At 41.6% G+C, this 20,974-nt stretch overlaps 1 protein-coding gene across 2 annotated transcripts in view; it reads left to right on the plus strand.

The window, feature by feature from the left end:
- Window positions 1-20,974, plus strand: part of LOC106574268 (neuroligin-4, X-linked) — a 75,728-nt gene that overhangs the window by 23,610 nt on the left and 31,144 nt on the right. For both annotated transcript variants that reach the window (XM_014150053.2, XM_014150054.2), the window contains one exon: window positions 4,354-4,506. In XM_014150053.2, the coding sequence (XP_014005528.1) occupies window positions 4,354-4,506 (153 nt within the window). The remainder of the gene's footprint in view (window positions 1-4,353; window positions 4,507-20,974) is intronic.

Genomic DNA, 20,974 nt, shown 5'->3' on the forward strand with positions numbered 1-20,974 from the left:
CCCTTCCTGTTTAATGTGCATCTGGAATTTTCCACTTGGTTTCAGCAGCTCCTATCCTACCAATGAATTCAAGTAAAAACCTCGGCGTGGAATGGAGAAAGTGGCCCATTAAATAAGTTAGAAGATATGAGTTAGTTACCCTTCCTCCGGCTCGTCTTGTCGACCCAGTCTATCTGTGAAGTGCACTGTATTTGGCTGCCTGCCCAAGAGGAGCATGGCGGAGGTGAACGGGGGGTCCTTCTCAAGACGGCCTCGGCCACGACAGCAAACTGCAGGCTACACACTGCCCAGGCTAGTCTGTGCTAACATGTGAGGAGTTGTGAAATAGATACGTTCACATTGGCGTAGCACTAGGCGCCCACTCAGAACACAGCGGAGATGAATTACCACTGTGGGTTGTTTTTCACCTCTCCTTTCTATATATTGGTGGGTTTTCTTGCGGAGGAGGGGAAGCGATATAAACACACGCACGCATGCACGCACACGAGCGTACACATACACACCCACACACACACAGCTGAGCTCCAATGCAAGGCAGTCATCTGTCTGCCTATAGGCCCTGCTACTCACTGCCAAGCCTGCGGAGGCAGAAGCAATGTGACCTAGAGGCTAGCCAGGCAGCTGGCCCGCCCCCTTGCAGCAGCAGCCAATGGCGGATGCAACAGAAACCAATAATCGGAGTGTACTGAGAAGGCCTTGGTTGAATACCAATTACGTAGTTCGGGTCATGGCTGGGTAAACCTTGACTCGTTTAGCCCGCTGCCTGCTATGACCAATGCGTTGGCCCCTGCAACACTAGACCAAGTGGAATCTTATTTATTTGGAATTCCATGATTTGAAATAGCATTGCAGTACACACACATTTACATTGCTGTACACGCTGACTAACATTATCTCACACATACGTTGAGGATCATCATACATACTCAAAAATACATTGGTGAGTCACACATACGTACGCTCACATTGACTGTTATCCAATCCTGTGGAGGGGCCGTGCTATGATTTTCCATCGTTGATGCTCTCATCCTTGGTGACATTTTGAAGAATCACATAGAGCCCTGATGATATGGTCACGGATGATGTATGACCCCACTTGTTCAGCCAGTGTAGTAGATATTTACGAGATACACTAAAAGGTCAAAAGTTTGTGGACACCTGCTCGTAGACACATCTCATTCCAAAATCATGGGAATTAATATGGAGTTGGTCCCCCCTATAACAGCCTCCACTCTTCTGAAAAGGCTTTCCACTAGATGTTGGAACATTGCTGAGGGGACTTGCTTTCATTCAGCCACAAGAGCATTAGTAAGGCCGGTCACTGATGTTGGGCAAATAGGTCTGGTTCGCAGTCGGCGTTCTAGTTCATCCCAAATGTGTTTGATGTTGTTGAAGTCAGGGTTCTTTACACCTTCACTGGAACTAAAGGGCCAAGCCCAAACCATGAAAAACCGCCCGAGACCATTATTCCTCCTCCACCAAACTTTACAGTTAGCACTATACATTCGGGCAGGTAGTGTTCTCCTGGCATTCGCCAAACCCAGATTCATCCGTCGGACTGCCAGATGATGAAGCATGAGTAATCACCACAGAGAACGCTTTTCCACTGCTCAAGAGTCCAATGGCGGCGAGCTTTACACCACTCTAGCTGACTCTTGGCATTGCACATGGTGATCTTAGGCTTGTGTGCGGCTGCTCGGCCATGGAAACCCATTTCATGAAGCTCCAGACAAACAGTTATTGTGCTGATGTTGCTTCCAGAGGGAGTTTGGAACTCGGTAGGAAGTGTTGCAACCGAGGACACATGATTTTTACTCGCTAGGCGCTTCAACACTCGGCGGTCACGTTCTGTGAGCTTGTGTGGCCTACCAATACGAGGCCGTTGTTGCTCCTTGTAGTTTCCACTTCACAATAGCAGCACTTACAGTTGACCAGCTCTAGCACGGCAGAAATTTTTCGAACTGACTTGTTGGATAGGTGGCATCTTATGACGGTGCCACGTTGAAAGTCACTGAGCTCTTCAGTAATGCCATTCTACTGACAATGTTTGTCTATGGAGATTGCATGGCTGTGTGCTCGATTTTATACACCTGTCAGCAATGGGTGTGGCTGATATAGCCGAATCCACTAATTTGAAGGGGTGTCCACATACTTTCGTATATACAGTGCATTTGGAAAGCATTCAGACCCCTTTCCCTTTTCCACATTTTGTTACGTTACAGCCTTATTCTAAAATGTATTAAATAAAATAAAACATAATAATCAATCTACACACAATACCCCATAATGACAAAGCGAAAACAGGTTTTTAGAAATGTTTTCAAATTTATAAAAAAAACAGAAATACCTTGTTCACATAAGTATTCATTCATAAGCTATGTGCCTTTCAAAATCATGTCCAATCAATTGAATTCACCACAGGTGGACTCCAATCAATTTGTAGAAACATCTCAAGGATGATCAATGGAAACAGGATGCACCTGAGCTCAATTTCGAGTCACATAGCAAAGGGTCTGAATACTTATGTAACTTTAGCAACTTTTTTCCGAGACAGGATTGTGTCGAGGCACAGATCTGGGGAACGGTACCAAAACCTTTCTGCAGCAATGAAGTTCCCCAAAAACACAGTGGCCTCCATCATTCTTAAATGGAAGAAGTTTGGAACCACCAAGACCTCTCCTAGAGCTGGCTGCCTGACCAAACTGAGCAATCTGGGTAGAAGGGACTTGGTCAGGGAGGTGACCAAGAACCTGATCGTCACTCTGACAGAGCTCCAGAGTTCCTCTGTGGAGATGGGAGAACCTTCCAGAAGGACAACCATCTGCAGCACTCCACCAATCAGGCCTTTATGGTAGATTGGCCAACGGTCAATGAAAGGCACATGACAGCCTGCTTGGAGTTTGCCAAAGGCACCTAAAGCACCTATGGTGGTGGCAGCATCATGCTGTGGGGATGTTTTTTAGCGGCAGGGACTGGGAGACTAGTCAGGATCGAGGGAAAGAAGAACAGAGCAAAGTACAGAGAGACCCTTGATGAAAACCTGCTCCGAAGCACTCAGGACCTCAAACTAGGGTGAAGGTTCAACTTCCAGCAGGACAGTGACGCTAAGCACACAGCCAAGACAAAGCAGAAGTGGCTTCGGGGCAAGTCTTTGAATGTCCTTGAGTGGCCCAAAAAATGCTAAAAAACAGTTTTACTTTGTTGTTGTGGGGTATTGTGTAGATTGATGAGGGGGAAAAAACTATTTTATCCATTTTAGAATAAGGCTATAACGTAACAAAATGTGTAAAAATTCAGGGGTTCTGAGTACTGAGTACTCCCGAATACACTCTAAATTGAGGTTTAGAAAAAGTTGGTTTGCACTGTATAGTGTTTCTACCCAGAGGCTAGAAGAACACCTTACATTTTTTTGTGTTGAAGTAATGAAATCCTTGAAAATTCCTCCTTCCCCAAATCATTGATTCTAAACTCATTGCTTCTCCTCCATGTCCTAAGGAGGTAGAATGTGGAAAGCAGTGGTAGAATGCTGAGCTATGACTTCTGCAACGCTGGACCCATAGGAATCAACTATAAGTCATTGAACAACACCCTATTGAGGCCTGTGACTGCTGGCTGAACTGAATTGTGATTTATCATGCTAGCAGGCTGGTTGTTTGTGGAACATGATATCTCTCTCCAATCTTCTCTCATGCTAAGACTCTACCCTCTTAGTTTATAATCAACTCCTACACATGCACTAATGACCAGCTTTAATCAGAACCAGAGTAGGGAAGCTCCAAAATAAGCTATTCACCCTGCCTAATTGTACTGTAGCAGTCATGTTTGGCCGCGTCTCAAATTACACCCTATTCCCTTTATACGGACTCTGTTCAAAAGTGGTGCACTATATAAGAAACATGGTGCCATTTGGGAAACAGTCCTTGTGTGTTGGTCTAATTTCAAGAACATAGACCCTGTGCAGATATCTGCAGAATGATGCCACTATCACATATCTAAGGGAGGAAGTTTCCCCTCTTACAGTATCTCCAATACTACAGTACTTACAGTGGACCTATCCCGTCCAATAGCGTTTACACATGACACCCACTTTGAACTACCGATATTCCATTGGCCTGCTGATTTTTAAAATAAATAAAAAACGTATGCATCCAAAGTAAAGGATGTGGCTGGCTCCTTCCTAGCCACCCAAATGACGCTCTATTCCCTGCGTAGGAGCCTACACTACTTTTGAGAAAGGTCCATAGGGCGATGGTCAAATGTAGTGCACTACATAGGGAACAGGGTGTCATTTGGGACGTACTACCAGACTCAGTGTTATCTACAGGCGCTCATGCTCGTTGCTCTTCTTTCCAGACATCCACGATGAGAACGGGCTGAAGCCGGTCATGGTGTACATCCATGGTGGATCCTACATGGAGGGAACGGGGAACATGATCGACGGGAGTATCCTGGCGAGCTACGGAAACGTCATCGTAATCACCATAAACTACAGGCTCGGAGTGTTAGGTAAGTCACAGCATAACATTTGGGTGTTCTTAGCGCATTGTGTTGTGATTTCTATGGATTGATGGATTCATCCATGCTGTGCGTTTGTGTGTTTTGGTTGGCTGTAGTACTGTAAATGCTGGCGATTTAACATTGTGAGGTTTGTGTGGTATAATTTGTATTTTTCAAAATGTGTATTCTTTGTAAAGTTATATTGGATTGTAATTCAGTATTTTCTCAACTGATGGCTCTGCAGGAAATAAACCCATACAAATTGAATGGGGAGTAAATAAGTAGAGAATTTTTAGATTTTGTTTTTACTTCTACCTGATTTGGCAAAAGTTTACATCTTAGATTGCTCTAATAGTACAAGAGAGGAGAATGTGATGGTAGGAGAGAATATTTATAATAGGAGAGGATTCTGGTAAAACAACGTTAAATGTTCCGACATGGAATTAAGCTATTTTCCCCCAGCATATCAACTCCTGAAACTCCAGTATGAACTCTGGGGATAATGGAGTCGGAGAGGTTATCAAGCTGATAGGCTTTGTCATCCCAGTCCATAGTGATACTGTGAATGTTTTAGCAAATTATACCAGACCTACGAATTGGAAGATAACCAAACGCTCAAGCTATGCTGTCTTGATTATACTATGTGGGCCCACATTATGCTTTGTTCATGGATCTATTTTTACCAACAGCTATATTTGTCAGAAGCATCTGCAAGATTTATCCATGTCTATTTTCTAAATCCACAGTACAGTACATTTCGCAGTTCTCGGATAAACTCCTAATCTCGTCCACCAGCCGGCTCTGTCTCTGTCACACCTCTCTGTCTATGAGTACTACACCTCACTGTGTATACACGGTAATAATTGAGCCTGGGGACGAGCTGAGACTAAACCTGGTAGTTTCATGGAGGCCAAGATGCTGAAGTGTTGTTAAGCCCATAAGAAAACCAAAGCTACATCCAGGGGTGTTCAATTCATATTCACACCCCGGTATCCACTGCTGCTCTGCTTTCCATTTGCTATAAAGCTGAGCTGTCTGCACTGCTCGCTATATTTAGTTTCGCGATTGAGAGCCAGGGGGAAAAGGTGTTCTGGAAAAGTATGCACTGCGGAAGAAAGAAGAAGAAAAAAACGTAGAGAGAGGAGAAAGAAGGCCCTTGTTAAGTCTGTCTCTCTGCTTCTTTGATAGACTGGGTGAGGAGAGAGATGAGGGTGTGTGTGTGTGTGTGTGTGTGTGTGTGTGTGTGTGTGTGTGTGTGTGTGTACATTTTTGTGGGTACCTATAAATGCACACGTGTTTGTGTGTCTCTCAGAGTAGAGGTTCAGGCTAGAGCATCCCTCAGCTACATGGTCTCTATTCTGCCATAGAAATAGAAATGTATTCATCCCAGATAAAGATAAGGACCAGAATGTAAATTCTCCTCAGATGCTCACCACCTTCCTCTCCCAGAACCTTGGGCAGTCTCTTGCTAGATAGTCGGATGTCTGAATAGTGTGTTCAGGTAGTCTGACGTCTGAATAGTGTGTTCAGGTAGTCTGACGTCTGAATACTGTGTTCAGGTAGTCTGACGTCTGAATAGTATGTTCAGCTAGTCTAATGTCTGAATAGTGTGTTCAGGTAGTCTAACGTCTGAATAGTGTGTTCAGGTAGTCTAACGTCTGAATAGTGTGTTCAGATAGTTTAATGTCTGAATAGTGTGTTCATTTATTTCAAACTAACTCCGCTTGGTTTGAAGAATCAATCAATTTTATAAACAATAGAAGTGTTGTATTATGTAACCAACCAGTGCTATATTATGTAACCAACTATCATGGTGACGGATGGTATCTTTAGCCTCTTAATCTCACAAACGCGCAGAAGAATGGCATGGTGTCCGTGCAGCAGAGTGTGTGTGAGATGGAATCAAGAGCAGTATGTGGGTCATCTCTCTGTGTGTGTGTGTGTGTGTGTGTGTGTGTGTGTGTGTGTGTGTGTGTGTGTGTGTGTGTGTGTGTGTGTGTGTGTGTGTGTGTGTGTGTGTGTGTGTGTGTGTGTGTGTGTGTGTGTGTGTGTGTGTGTAGCATCTCCGGCTCTGTATCCAGTGGCTGGCCCTGGCTGTGACCGCATTGGTACCATGCCATGCTGCCACGCTGTTTTCGTAACACTGCACCATCTGTGTCCAAGCTCCACATGGGCCGATCTGTTTGACGAGCTCTCCCTGAGCTCCATTACTCTGAGCTGGGATGTGTCAGAGCCACATGGCACTCCGCTCCTCTCCTCCTCTCTCCTCTCTCCATCCCATTATGGCGAGACGTGAGGGGCCTGCTGATGTTTCCCTGATTCAGACGCATGTGTCTTGGCTGCCTACACTTAACCCTCTCTATCCTTACCTTCCCCCACACCTTCTCTGCCTATCTCTCTCGGTCTCTATTTCTGTCTCTCGCTCTCTCTCGCTCTCTAGCTGTCTCTCTCTCGCTCTCTCTCGCTCTCTCTCGCTCTCTCTCTCTGCCTGGTAAACACAGGTTCTGAGTGTTTGGCATCTAGGTCTTAAAATACAATTAAATACCGACTTAATCCAGTCCAGATATAGGTCCAGATGAGGGCTTTTACACCCCTACAAGGTCTGGAAATATAAAGGGGGATTACCAATAGTTTGTTCTACTGGTGAATCTGTAATGGAATGGAAATATTGTTTTGGGAACACGATATGTCCTATTCAGTCGAACGAGGAGAACAATTCTAGCGCAATATTATTTTAGCTGATTGCTCTCGATCCAGTGTCCATATTAGGATAGCCTCTGCCTCAGCAGGACTTGTCAGTTTCTGTAGATCTAATACAGCTTGAAGCCTCTTTTCCTCCCTGCCCCTGCTGATTGTGTCAGGTGACACATATTGAACTGCAGTTTCCTGCACTGTGAAGAGTGTTACGAGAGAGAGCATTACATTTATTCCATGCTATTATATCAAAGAAAATGTAATGTAAAATGTATGTGTGTGCATGTATATATATATATACATATATGTATGTATGTATGTATGTATGTATGTATGTATGTATGTATGTATGTATGTGTGTGTGTGTGTGTGTGTGTGTGTGTGTGTGATATATATATATATATATGTGTGTATATATATATATATATATATATATATGTGATATATATATATATATATATGTGTGTATATATATATATATGTGTATATATATATATATATATATATATATGTGATATATATATGATGTATATATATATATATATATATATATATATATATATGTGTATATATATATATGGTATATATATATATGTATATATATATATATGTGTATATTGTATATATATATATATATATGTGTATGTATATATATATATGATATGTATATATATATATGATGATGTATATATATATATATATATATGTGTATATATATATATATATATATACACCATATGGTATACAGTGCATTCGGAAAGTATTCAGAACCCTTGACTTTTTCCACATTTTGTTACAGCCTTATTCTAAAATTGATTAAATTGTATTTTTTCCTCATCAGTCTACACATGATACCCAATAATGACAAAGCCAAAACAGGTTTAGACATTTTTGCAAATGTATTAAAATAAAAAAATTGAAATATCATATTCTGACCCTTTATTCAGTACTTTTTCCTTTGGCAGTGATTACAGGCTCAAGTCTTCTTTGGTATGACGCTACAAGTTTGGCACACGTGTATTTGGGGAGTTTCTCCCATTCTCCTCTGAAAATCCTCTCAAGCTCTGTCAGGTTGGATTGGGAGCATCGCTGAACAGATATGTTTGATGGGGTTCAAGTACAGGCTCCTCCTGAGCCATTCAAGGATATTCAGAGACTTGCCCTGAAGCCAATCCTGTGTTGTCTTGGTACTTATTTATGTAACCTTTATTTAACTAGGCAAGTCAGTTAAGAACAAATTCTTATTTTCGATGACAGCCTCGGAACAGTGGGTTAACTGCCTTGTTCAGGAACAGAATGACATATTTTGTACCTTGTCAGCTCAGGGATTTGATCTTGCAACCTTCTGGTTACTAGTCCAACACTCTAACCACTAGGCTACGCTGCCGCTTAGGGTCATTGTCCTTGTTGGAACATGAACCACTGAGGTCCTGAGCGCTCTGGAACAGGTTTTCATCAAGGATCTCTCTATACTTTGCTCCGTTCATCTTTCCCTCGATCCTGACTAGTTGCCCAGTCCCTGCCGCTGAATACATCCCCACAGCATGATGCTGCCACCACCATGCTTCACCGAAGGGATGGTGTCAGGTTTCCTCCAAACGTGACGCTTGGCATACAGGCCAAAGAGTTCAATCTTGGTTTCACCAGACCAGAGAATCTTGTTTCTCATGGTCTAAGAGTCCTTTAGGTGCCTTTTGGCAAACTCCAAGCAGGCTGTCATGTGCCTTCTACCATAAAGGCCTGATTGGAGGAGTGCTGCAGAGATGTTTGTCCTTCTGGAAGATTCTACCATCTCCACAGAGAGACTCTGGAGCATTGTCAGAGTGACCATCGGGTTCTTTGTCACCTCCCTGACCAAGGCCCTTCTCCCCAGATTGCTCAGTTTGGCCGGGCAGCCAGCTCTAGGAAGAGTCTTGGTGGTTCCAAACTTCTTCCATTTAAGAATGATGGAGGCCACTGTGTTCTTGGGGAACTTCAATGCTGCAGAAATGTTTTGGTACCCTTCCCCAGATCTGTGCCTCGCCACAATCCTGTCTCGGAGCTCTACAGACAATTCCTTCAACCTCATGGCTTGGGTTTTGCTCTGACATGCACTGTCATCTGTGGGACCTTATATAGACAGGTGTGTGCCTTTCCAAATCATGACCAATCAATTGAATTTACCACAGGTGGACTCCAATCAAGTTGTAGAAACATCTCAAGGATGATCAATGGAAACAGCATACACCTGAGCTCAATTTCGAATCTCATAGCAAAGGTTCTGAACAATTACGTAGATATTTTTATACATTTGCCAAAATGTCTAAAAACCTGTTTTCACTTTGTCATTATGGGGTATTAGATTGTGTAGATTGATGAAGAACATTTTTTATTTAATCAATTTTAGTATAAGTCTGTAATGTCTATGTCAACAACTGAGAGAGACAGTGAATGATGTGTCTCAAAACAACATGTCATAGTATTTGTGTTTCCACTATCTACAGTGTTTTTTGTGGTTTCTCTATGCTGATGTGTTTTATTGGGGCTGTTGTTGGTCTTTGGTGGTGGCCCTAGGGGCCCCCAGGGGGCCTAAAGGGGGCCCACAGGGGGCCTAAAGGGGACCCCCAGGGGGCCTAAAGGGGAGCCTGCTTGACTCCACTCACACTGGGCCAAGGACAGCTAGTGCCAGGAGGAGATCTGAACCCCCTGTTGATTTCCCCAAGCTAGTGAGGGATGAAGACATGTCGGCCGTATCACCCTTGTTTGGGAAGAGAATATGTGTATGGCTGGGAGGCTGTTCATGACATATACTGTACACTAACCACACTAATTCTGAGTCACGGAAAGGAGAGAGGAGAGGCCGCTTTGACGTGACAGAGAAGAGAAGTGAACACAGAGGCAGCCAACTGTCCCAGTGTTGATGCCTGGTCAGCTCTCTTTCAGCAGCCCCAGCTCATTTAAAAAGGAGAAAACAAACAAACATACATACATTTCCTTTAGGCCTGCATATGAAAGGAATGGACCAGGGCAGGAAAACAAGGGCAAAGCATTCGTTAACATGACAAATGGTGCTCTCTCACTACGTTCCTTTTGAAAATGTGCACCGGTCTCATGCCTACTTCTTCAAACGCTTCTTCAGATTCAGCTCTGTTGTGTCCCAGGGAAGATGGCGGTGTGTGATAGATAGAAAGAGAAATTGACATGCTCAGCTCAAAAGTTTGTAGCAGCAAGTCTTCGGGTGCCGGGTTCAAAAAGGCATATCCTGCAAGAAAGTAAAAACATATTCTTTACGTTGCAATGTATCTTTTAGCAGCATAGGTTAGAACATTCTGAAACCATTCAAATGTAATATTTCAATGAGTGAGTTTTTCCTTTCTTATGGTGTGTTATAAATCACATTGAGCTACTGTTTGTTTGACTTCCACTAGGCTAGTTCTTTCTTTATTTCACACTAGTTGATTTGGACTTAAATTGTAGTAATGGTAAATAATTGTAAAAGAGAATACATTCTCAGTCAACTTACCTGGTAAAATACAGTAAGTGTAAATAAAAATGGCATTGGCGTCATGTTGACTGTTTGTTTATATAAAGCATATGACCATAACAACAAAGGAGTTGTTGAAAATGACTTTGCAAATCAGAAAGGAAACAAATTAGCAGTTATTTCTGAGTAATTGTCAGATCATTATGGATTACGGTTGGCTTTACGCGTGAATATTAATAGCTTGTTTTTGTTTGGAAGACCTTTAGAGGAGGGATGTGATTGAGCTTTTCACGTCCTGCTTTTTGTAACAATATTTAGCAAAATAAGGCTGATCGCAGACAGGTTAACTTTTAAAGGTCATTGTTGTCATGACGGTTCGGTAGAAGAGCACCCATTGTAATTGTAAACAAAACACAGAAATATATTGATGTTGATATCTTCTGTCTCTTCTCTATGGTCTGTAAATGTTCCTTTCAGGAAAAAAAGTGGCCATTATTTTCATGTCCTCATAAGGCACATAAATATAAAAATAGGCAGTAGCTAAACACACAAGCCAGCTATGTTTTTCTGGAAGTAGGCATGCAGGCTCTCTCCAAGTCCGCCATACAGAGATATTTTATCACATCCACATTCTTTCACCTTTAAGTGTTTTCTTAGCTTTTGAGCTGACACAGTTGTCAAGCAAAGCTACAGTGCACCAGATGCACTGGAGAGATTAGGCTAGTGCCACACAGGCCCAGATGGAGAGATGGGACATGGACATCATCAGTGTGTGGATCAACACACACACGCACGCAGAAACGAACGGACTGTCACGGCTGTCGTAGGATGAAGGAGCGGACCAAAGCGCAGCATGTGTATCGTTCCACATTTTCTTTATTAAATTGTGAAACGATGCAATACATACAAAATAAACTGAATGAACAAAACAACAAACCATGACGAAGAGTTACAACATGCACATACTCAAAATCAATCTCCCACAAACCCAGGTAGGAAAAACACCTACTTAAGTATGATCTCCAATTAGAGACAACGATGACCAGCTGCCTCTAATTGGAGATCATCCCAAACAAAGCCCAACATAGAAATACAAAACTAGAACATAACATAGAAAATCTAAACTAGAAAAAAAACCTGTCACGCCCTGACCTACTCTACCATAGAAAATAACAGCTTTCTATGGTCAGGACGTGACACGGACGCACACACACACACGCCACACATTACATACACATACAGACACACACATTACACACACACGCACACACACACACACACACACACACAGACAAAAAGAGTTGTACTGATGACAGCAAATACTGAATCTCAGAAGAGTAGAAAGATTGAGGGATGATAAAAAGAAAGAAAGTTGGGTGGTATTTTAAATTGATTTGGTCAGTGGCTCAGTAAATCTCCAAATCTAAAAGCATCCTTTTTTTGTTACGCCAGAGGATGAGTGCATGGCTGATGCCCTCCTCTCTCACCCTCTCTGTCTTCCTTTCCTCTCCCTAATGCATTGTTTATCCTGTACAGTTTGTTTTAAGTAAGTGGTCTGGTACACAGAGTATAGTGAACGGAATTGCACGCTGCATTGAATTTTGGCAATTACAATCGGCTGATATGACCGAGCATCGCTCGCTCATCTCCCTCCATGGTTTAAAAAAGCCTCAGCCTCCCCTCTCCAGTCTGGTGGATAATGAGGCAGGATGGAAAATGCCACAGTAAACATTTTTAAATGAGACTCAGACTGCCGAAAAATGACTGATTTGCAAATGGCTAAGTGGAATGGCGTGGTGGCCGTAATAGCTGTTTAGTTGTAACAGTCACAACACAATGGGGGAGTTGATTTGGTTCTGCTGGGGGCTAGTGAACGGGTAAGGATGGTGGCAATGTTTCCACCTCTGGGTTAACCATTATGGGGGACTGTGCGGCTGAACAACACCAGGTCATCACAGTCTATTTCTCCCTGTGACTCCCTCGGTGTTTGGAGGTCGCACATTTCACGACCCACACGTTCCAGGTTCAATTGCTATTATACCAGCTGTAATGTGAATCAGTAGAAGCCTAGGAGAGTGTGGTGGGTGGGTGTGCCTACATGTTTCTTGTGGATACTGTTTGCTATAGTTGCAAAAAAAAAAAAAATATATATATATATATATCAAGAGTCTCTTACAGTTTTATGTATGAACGTAATTGTCAGAGAGTAACAAAAAGAGCCTAAAAGCATAAGACGGATTTAACATAGCAAACGCATCATCAGTTGATGATCACTATCATTCTGAGATTACAGTGAGTCTGTTGACCTTAGAAGACATCAAGAGACAGATTAAATCAAAACCCACCCAACCAAGCAACAATAAACTTATATTGCTCAATGTTATGGTTCCACGGTATGGGACTTTGCTGTAGAGTGGCTCTGAATTGAATACACATACAGATTCAAAATATCTGTGACGTTACAGCTTTAAGCCACATGAGTTGCAACCCAGATATGATTTCCTGTTGCAGTTTACTGAAATATGGCCATACACTTGTATATGCAGAGGAATAGTGAAGAAAGGTTGTCATATTATTGTTATTTTATATTATGATGATGATCTTCATCTTCATCATCATCATCATTATTATTATTATGTCAACTCCCAGTGTAGTACAAGCACTGATGCTGTTAATTTCTGCTCAGCTGTGCTGTAGTCTTATTGTAAAAGCTAGCAAGTAAGAGAAAATGTTTTATGTTTGACCTTCTCTTACACAGTATTCCATTTTTAAAGGTTTTGGGAGCCTCTAAGCATCACAATTTAGCAGTGTAAAATGTTTTGCATATTCATGTTCAGAGTTTGTTTATTTGCAAAGCTCAAGGTGTTAAAATGCTTCAGTTCCTGAGGTGGTGATGAAGACTCAATTTAACAGTAACAGACTGGCAATGTATAACACTGAGGAAAGGAATTGAGCAAGACTAGATAGTGTAATTTTACACAAAATTACACTGCATTATGTATACTGTAGGAGGCATGATTTCAATCCTATTCTAGATTTTCTGCTACATTTAGCTATTGACACAACCAACATCTACATTTTTTAAATGTCAGATGCCTTTTTATCATCCTCTTCCCTCCCCTACATGATTGAAGACCGCGCAATGTGACATGGTTGGATACTATTCTTTCAAATAGTCTACTTCGCCCGTAACATCCAGGGGCGCAACTTTCACTGGGGACGGGGGGACATGTCCCCCGCCCACATTCTGAAATTTCATTTTCGTCCCCCACCAGTTTTATAATTGGAATGTGATAGAAAACTAGGCAACGTGTGCATTAGGACCATGTGGACGCCTCCGAGCGGTCGGGTAGGCTGTTTGGAGTGTTTATCCGACTAGATAAGAACAATTTAAATTATGTCCCCCCCACTTGCGCCCCTGGTAACATCAGAGACACAGCACTTCATCCAGTGTAGACTTCTTAAGCTTCTTTTAGAGGATATTACGAAAATGCTCTTATCTGTTCACGCTTATTCCTACGCTCAGGCGAAAGTGGTATGGAAATGAGAGGTAGATAGCGTGAGAGAGAGAAACGGGAAAGAAGTGATGTTTCCTGCCATAGCCATATAGCCACAGGGATTATTTTGATCAGGTTGTGAACTGTACATGTACCTGTGGGGACAGGCAAAGAACCCTTTAAGGTTATAGATAGCAATTTCTTTCTAAGAGTGTTGTCAACATTGCTGTGATGTTCTACACAAGTAAGGGATGAAGACATTTTGAATTATGACAGTACAACAGCACCTAGATGAGCACTTTAATGACAGCAAAGCCACACGCAGTACGGCCCGGCTGTGTAACTCTGGAAATGAGGAGAGAATTGATTATTCTTGATGTCTGAAACATTATGGCACTTAAATACCAGGGAGATGCAACAGGTACTTCATCTTTGTGTCCAAAATGCACTGTTTTGCAGATAATGGATTTTTCCAGATCGTGCTTGGTTAAAGATGTGTTTGATTTGTTGATGAGCATGGCATTCCCATGTCAGGGGATTATAGTTGATGTGCCTTATGTGTTCCTCATAACACATATCGATGCAGGACATGTATGGTGCTCTGATTATAATGAAGTCTATAGTGCTATTCAGTTTGTGTAGGATGTTCCTGATTAAAGTAAAGTCAATGTTTAAGTATTCAGTTAACAGACATATAAAAGAAAGTTAATAGCTTGACACTAATTACAGCCTGATCCCTGCTGAGTAATTTTAATTTCATGAGCTTGAATCCGATTAGCACTTTTCCTGGATGCGTGCTGGAAAATATTGATCCTGCCGGCTTTTAAGTATTGTTCAAAGAAGCTACTTGTTGAGAAGGAGGGAGAACGTTTAAAAAAAAAAAAAACGTAAAGAGAACGTAATGAAAAGATGATTTAAAACAAAGTTTAAGAATGTGGATTTATGCCTGGTTGTTAAAGGACCGCGTTATATTGCTAATTAAGAACACTTGAGATATTCTCTTTGCATGCGATAATCTCTTCTACATGCTATGTTCTTTACTTCGGGTGACAGAGTTTATCATAGTATTTGGGTACTAAGTCAATGATATACTGCAGACGTTTTAGATATGCCAACTGTTTTTATTTTATTCTTTTAACTTATTATTTTGAAAAATATTGCTACTGAATATAACATTTAGCAGTTATCTCACTTGGAAATACAAAGCAACAACATTTTAACCCCAGTAAGGAACAAACTGTATTCTTCTGACAGCTAAATACAGATGCTAGTTTACTGCAATAAATCAACATGAATCAACTGTGTGTTTATAGCGTTCCAGTCTTTCCTTGTAAATGTTATCTCTGCTAGTCTGTTCCTTCCTTTACCACTGTACTCAATGAATAAAATGTGATCATGAGCTGGGCACATACAGTACAAGATGTGTATAACCTGAAAGAAAAGTCTTAAAAAGGTTTAAATATAGCCCCAACATACATCTTTGAATCCATTTTAAGATAGCATCTAATGGTTCACTCTGTCTTCTACAGTTAAACAAACATAGGCTACACAATAATCTTTGCCTCATACTGCTCTGACATTTCAGGGCCATTTTGTCTTATAGTATCTTCAGAGAGGATATGATATTGTATTTCTTCACAGATAGGAACATCTAGGAGGTCATGGCTTTATTCTGTCTGGAGCATTTGCCAGTACATTCTGCTGGGGCTTGCTATTGTTGGCCATCGACACACCACTAAGACTTGATAGACAAGGGGGAGGCACAACAAGCCAATGCGAGCGTGCTCACTGACCCAGGTGGCCACCCACACTGTGTTTGTGTGTGTGTGTGTGCATGTGAGTGTGTGTGTGCGTGCATGTGCATGTGTGTGTGTGTGTGTGTGTGTGTCCACCCGGCAGACACCTCTCTGGAGAGGAGCATCGGATCACTTTCGCTCCATCCAGCTGGAAGCTCAAACAGGCCACCCCACTATGCCCAGAGCTGAATTGGTGGGTTAAGGGGTACAATTCTGTTCCTCTAAGCCTGGGGAATAACAGACGAACTCTCTTATTGGTCAAACTTAACCTGTGCAACCAACCTATGATATTATGTCCTCGCACAGCTGGATACAGTATATACAGTATGTATATTTAACAATACTTTATGACAAAGATATAACGTGAAACTTTGAGTACCAATTAACTACAGTCTTTGCCACAGTGATTCCTCAGATTAAGAAATCAATGAAGCAAAGAGTTTTGGGTTGGGTTCATTTGCATCAGATTTCTTCAGGGTATAATTCTCCTCCCTAGATGAAAAGCTTATTAAAATGTAATGTCGTTAGAAAACTGGAGGGAAGATGGAGAGAGAGAGCGATAGAGAAAGGTAGGGGAGAGAGTGTGGGTGCAAGAGAGAGTGAGAGAGAGTGATAGAGAAAGGTAGGGGAGAGAGTGTGGGTGCAGGAGAGAGTGAGAGAGAGAGAGAGTGATGGAGAGAGAGAGAAAGAAAGAGAGAGAGAGGCCGACCACCAAACGTAGAGTCTTGGATGTTCAGAGACTGTTTGTACTTTCCCTAATTAACCAGACTGAATCCAAATGAATGTGCATACATACATACAGTACATTCTCACCAGATTGCTTTTCCTCTCTGATAGATATTAATTTGGTTAGGAACTGATGTAAATTTTCTCTTTTACAAATAATGCATATTTCTAAAATTGTATTTATCTTTTCACTGCAGTGGGCTAAATCAGGGTCACACAGAGGGATTCTTGGTAGTCTTAAACAAATCTACTTTGAAACAAAAGTATACACCTCACACACATGGTTATGGGCTCCAAAAAAGAAGAAGACATCTGTACCATGTCAGATATAGAGTTGAAATGTATTCCATTTTGAATTTGCATCCCAACATAACACTTTATATACATCACAGAAGACTGAAATATAACAAAACGGTTTGATAAAGAAACACCAGATTTTCAGTGTTTAAAAAAGAGAATGTTTATTAATTATGAAATGATGAAAAATATTCATAACATTCAACCCATGAGGCCACTAGAGGGTAATTTGGTCATGTGACTGCAGGAAAGTCCTATGCTCACTCAAACAGATTTAATCTAGCGTATCTAGCTACACTTGTAGCATATATTTATTTTTAAATTGTTAATTGTTGTTTATTTTGCATAACAAGCGCTTTGAGATTCTGTCTGTAATGAAAAGCGCTATAAAAGTTTAAGAAATTATTATTACTACTCAACGTAATAACATATCCTTATTCACAGACAGCGAGTTCGTCATAGCAATAAGTGAGCCTAGCGTTCATCAGTTGTCATATACAAGGAAAAGGCTGTCAAAAGCAACAGTCTTTGTCAATCACATCATCGATCACATCAAAACAGTGCAAAGGTTGTATGGAGGAGAGAATGAGGTGTTCCAAGAAAATGATCTACGCGTCACCATGACAATGTCACCATGAAAACATGAACTCAGCAAAAAAAATAAACATCCTCTCACTGTCAACTGCGTTTATTTTCAACAAACTTAACATGTGTAAATATTTGTATGAACATAACAAGATTCAACAACTGAGACATGAACTGAACAAGTTCCACAGACATGTGACTTAACAGAAATTGAATAATTTGTCCCTGAACAAATGGTGGGTCAAAATCAAAAATAACAGTCAGTAGCTGGTGTGGCCACCAGCTGCATTAAGTACTGCAGTGCATCTCCTTTTGCCAGTCCTGTCTGGTCCAGCGACGGGTTTGTGCCCATAGGCAACGTTGTTGCCGGTGATGTCTGGTGAGGACCTGCCTTACAACAAGCCAACGGACAGTCTGAGCACTGATGGAGGGATTGTGCGTTCCTGTAGTAACTCGGGCAGTTGTTGTTGCCATCCTGTACCTGTCCCGCCGGTGTGATGTTCGGATGTACCGATCCTGTGCAGGGGTTGTTACATGCGGTCTGCCACTGCGACGACGATCAGCTGTCTGTCCTGTCTCCCTGTAGTGCTGCCTTAGGCATTTCACAGTATGGACATTGCAATTTATTGCCCTGGTCACATCTGCAGTTCTCATGCCTACTTGCAACATGCCTAAAGCACGTTCACGCAGATGAGCAGGGACCCTGGGCATCTTTCTTTTGGTGTTTTTCAGAGTGAGTAGAAAGGCCTCTTTAGTGTCCTAAGTTTTCATAACTGTGACCTTAATTGCCTACGGCCTGTAAGCTGTTAGTGTCTTCACGACCGTTCCAGAGGTGCATGTTCATTAATTGTTTATGGTTCATTGAACAAGCATGGAAAACAGTGTTTAACCTCTATGGGCTAGGTGGGACGCTTGCGTCCCACCTACTCAACAGCCAGTGTAATCCCGTGGCGCGTTATTCAAATACCTCAAAAATGCAAAAACTTCAATTTTTCAAACATATGACTATTTTACACCATTTTAAAGACAAGACTCTCGTTAATCTAACCACACTGTCCGATTTCAAAAAGGCTTTACAACGAAAGCAAAACATTAGATTATGTCAGCAGAGTACCCAGCCAGAAATAATCAGACACTCATTTTTCAAGCTAGCATATAATGTCACATAAACCCAAACCACAGCTAAATGTAGCACTAACCTTTGATGATCTTCATCAGATGACAACCCTAGGACATTATGTTATACAATACATGCATGTTTTGTTCAATCAAGTTCATATTTATATCAAAAACCAGCTTTTTACATTAGCATGTGACTAGCATGTGACTAGCATTCCCACCGAACACTGCCGGTGAATTTACTAAATTACTCACGATAAACGTTCACAAAAAGCATAACAATTTTTTAAAGAATTATAGATACAGAACTCCTCTATGCACTCGATATGTCCGATTTTAAAATAGCTTTTCGGTGAAAGCACATTTTGCAATATTCTCAGTAGATAGCCCGGCATCACAGGGCTAGCTATTTAGACACCCAGCAAGTTTAGCACTCACCAAAGTCAGATTTACTATAAGAAAAATGTTATTACCTTTGCTGTCTTCGTCAGAATGCACTCACAGGACTTCTACTTCAATAACAAATGTTGGTTTGGTCCCAAATAATCCATTGTTATATCCAAATAGCGGCGTTTTGTTCGTGCGTTGAAGACACTATCCGAAAGGGTAAATAAGGGTGACGAGCATGGTGCAATTCGTGACAAAAAAATTCTAAATATTCCATTACCGTACTTCGAAGCGTGTCAAACGCTGTTGAAAATCTATTTTTATGCCATTTTTCTCATAAAAAAGCGATAATATTCCGACCGGGAATCTGCGTTTAGGTAAACAGACGAAAGAAAATAAAGCATGGGGTCGACTCGGGCACGCGCCTAAGCCCATAGTACTCTGATCGGCCACTTGCCAAAAGCGATAATGTGTTTCAGCCAGAGGCTGCCTCGATATCGTTCAGCTTTTTCCCGGGCTCTGAGAGCCTATGGGAGCCGTAGGAAGTGTCACGTTATAGCAAAGATCCTCAGTCTTCAATAAAAAATGCCAAGATGAACAACAACTTGTCAGACAGGCCACTTCCCATATAGAATCCTCTCAGGTTTTTGCCTGCCATATGAGTTCTGTTATACTCACAGACACCATTCAAACAGTTTTAGAAACTTTAGGGTGTTTTCTATACAAAGCCAATAATTATATGCATATTCTAGTTACTGGGCAGGAGTAGTAACCAGATTAAGTCGGGTACGTTTTTTATCCGGCCGTGTCAATACTGCCCCCTAGCCCTAACAGGATAAACCCTTTACAATGAAGATCTGTGAAGTTATTTGGATTTTTACGAATTATCTTATAAAGACAGGGTCCTGAAAAGGGATGTTTCTTTTTTTGCTGAGTTTATAACTAACAGCAAGAGAAGACAGGGTGTTTTTTCTGGCAAATTACAGTTTGATTATTGAAGGGCATTTTTTTTTTAACATGTCGTAAGGGGAAACCAAGGACAAACAAAAAAATAAACAAATAACCATCTATGCAATTACTGTATGACAGGCTTTTTTATCACTCAATTAGAGCACTGTGGCACATTGATTTTCTAAAGAGGGTTTTTGGAAGCCTCCTCTTCACCTCATTTACACACAGCGCTCGTTCCATTCCAAATGGCACCCTAGTCCCTAGTGCACTACTTATTACTAGGTTCAATAGGGCTATGGTCAAAAGTAATGCATTTCGTAGGGAATCGGGTGCCATTTGGGATGCAATCAGCCATCAGACAGTGCTGTTGTTGGATTGAGTCACTGTAAGAGCTGTGTCTCTTGTAGACAAAAAGGATTATCCACTTCTTGACATGGTTATGTATTTGCTTAGTATCGATTCCCTGTGTAATGTGTTTTCTGCCTCGATCCCAGGCACCTACTTCTGTTGACTAAACATCGGTGGAGAGGATGTGTGGAGTAGCACCCTATGTGTTGCCAGGCAAGCCAATAAAAAATACTGCAACAACCAATGACACGTGCACTCTTCGATCAGTGTCACTTTGGGGTCCTTTGACTGTATTATCCTCAACGATTTCCATTTTAGATAAACAGTTTGGTTGTATTTCTTTATGTTTTGCAGACAGTTGCTTCATACAGGGGTGTCTTGATGTTTTTCATTGGTTAAACTATTTGGGGCAAATCATGCTTAGTGTGGGTCTTGGAGAACCGCTCAGAAGGTGCTATAATGGTGCTATAACACATTATCTGGCAGCATGCTCCTTGGGGCTACGCATCTACAGTACTTGCGCTGATGCCTGGTTGAGGAAAAACAGATGCATTTCTGTGTTAAGGGTTTAGATGGATGGACCAGTCACAGCTAACTGGCAGTACACCATTGTC

The sequence above is a fragment of the Salmo salar genome, chromosome ssa16 (assembly GCF_905237065.1).
Source record: "Salmo salar chromosome ssa16, Ssal_v3.1, whole genome shotgun sequence".
NCBI classification, from domain to species: domain Eukaryota; kingdom Metazoa; phylum Chordata; class Actinopteri; order Salmoniformes; family Salmonidae; genus Salmo; species Salmo salar.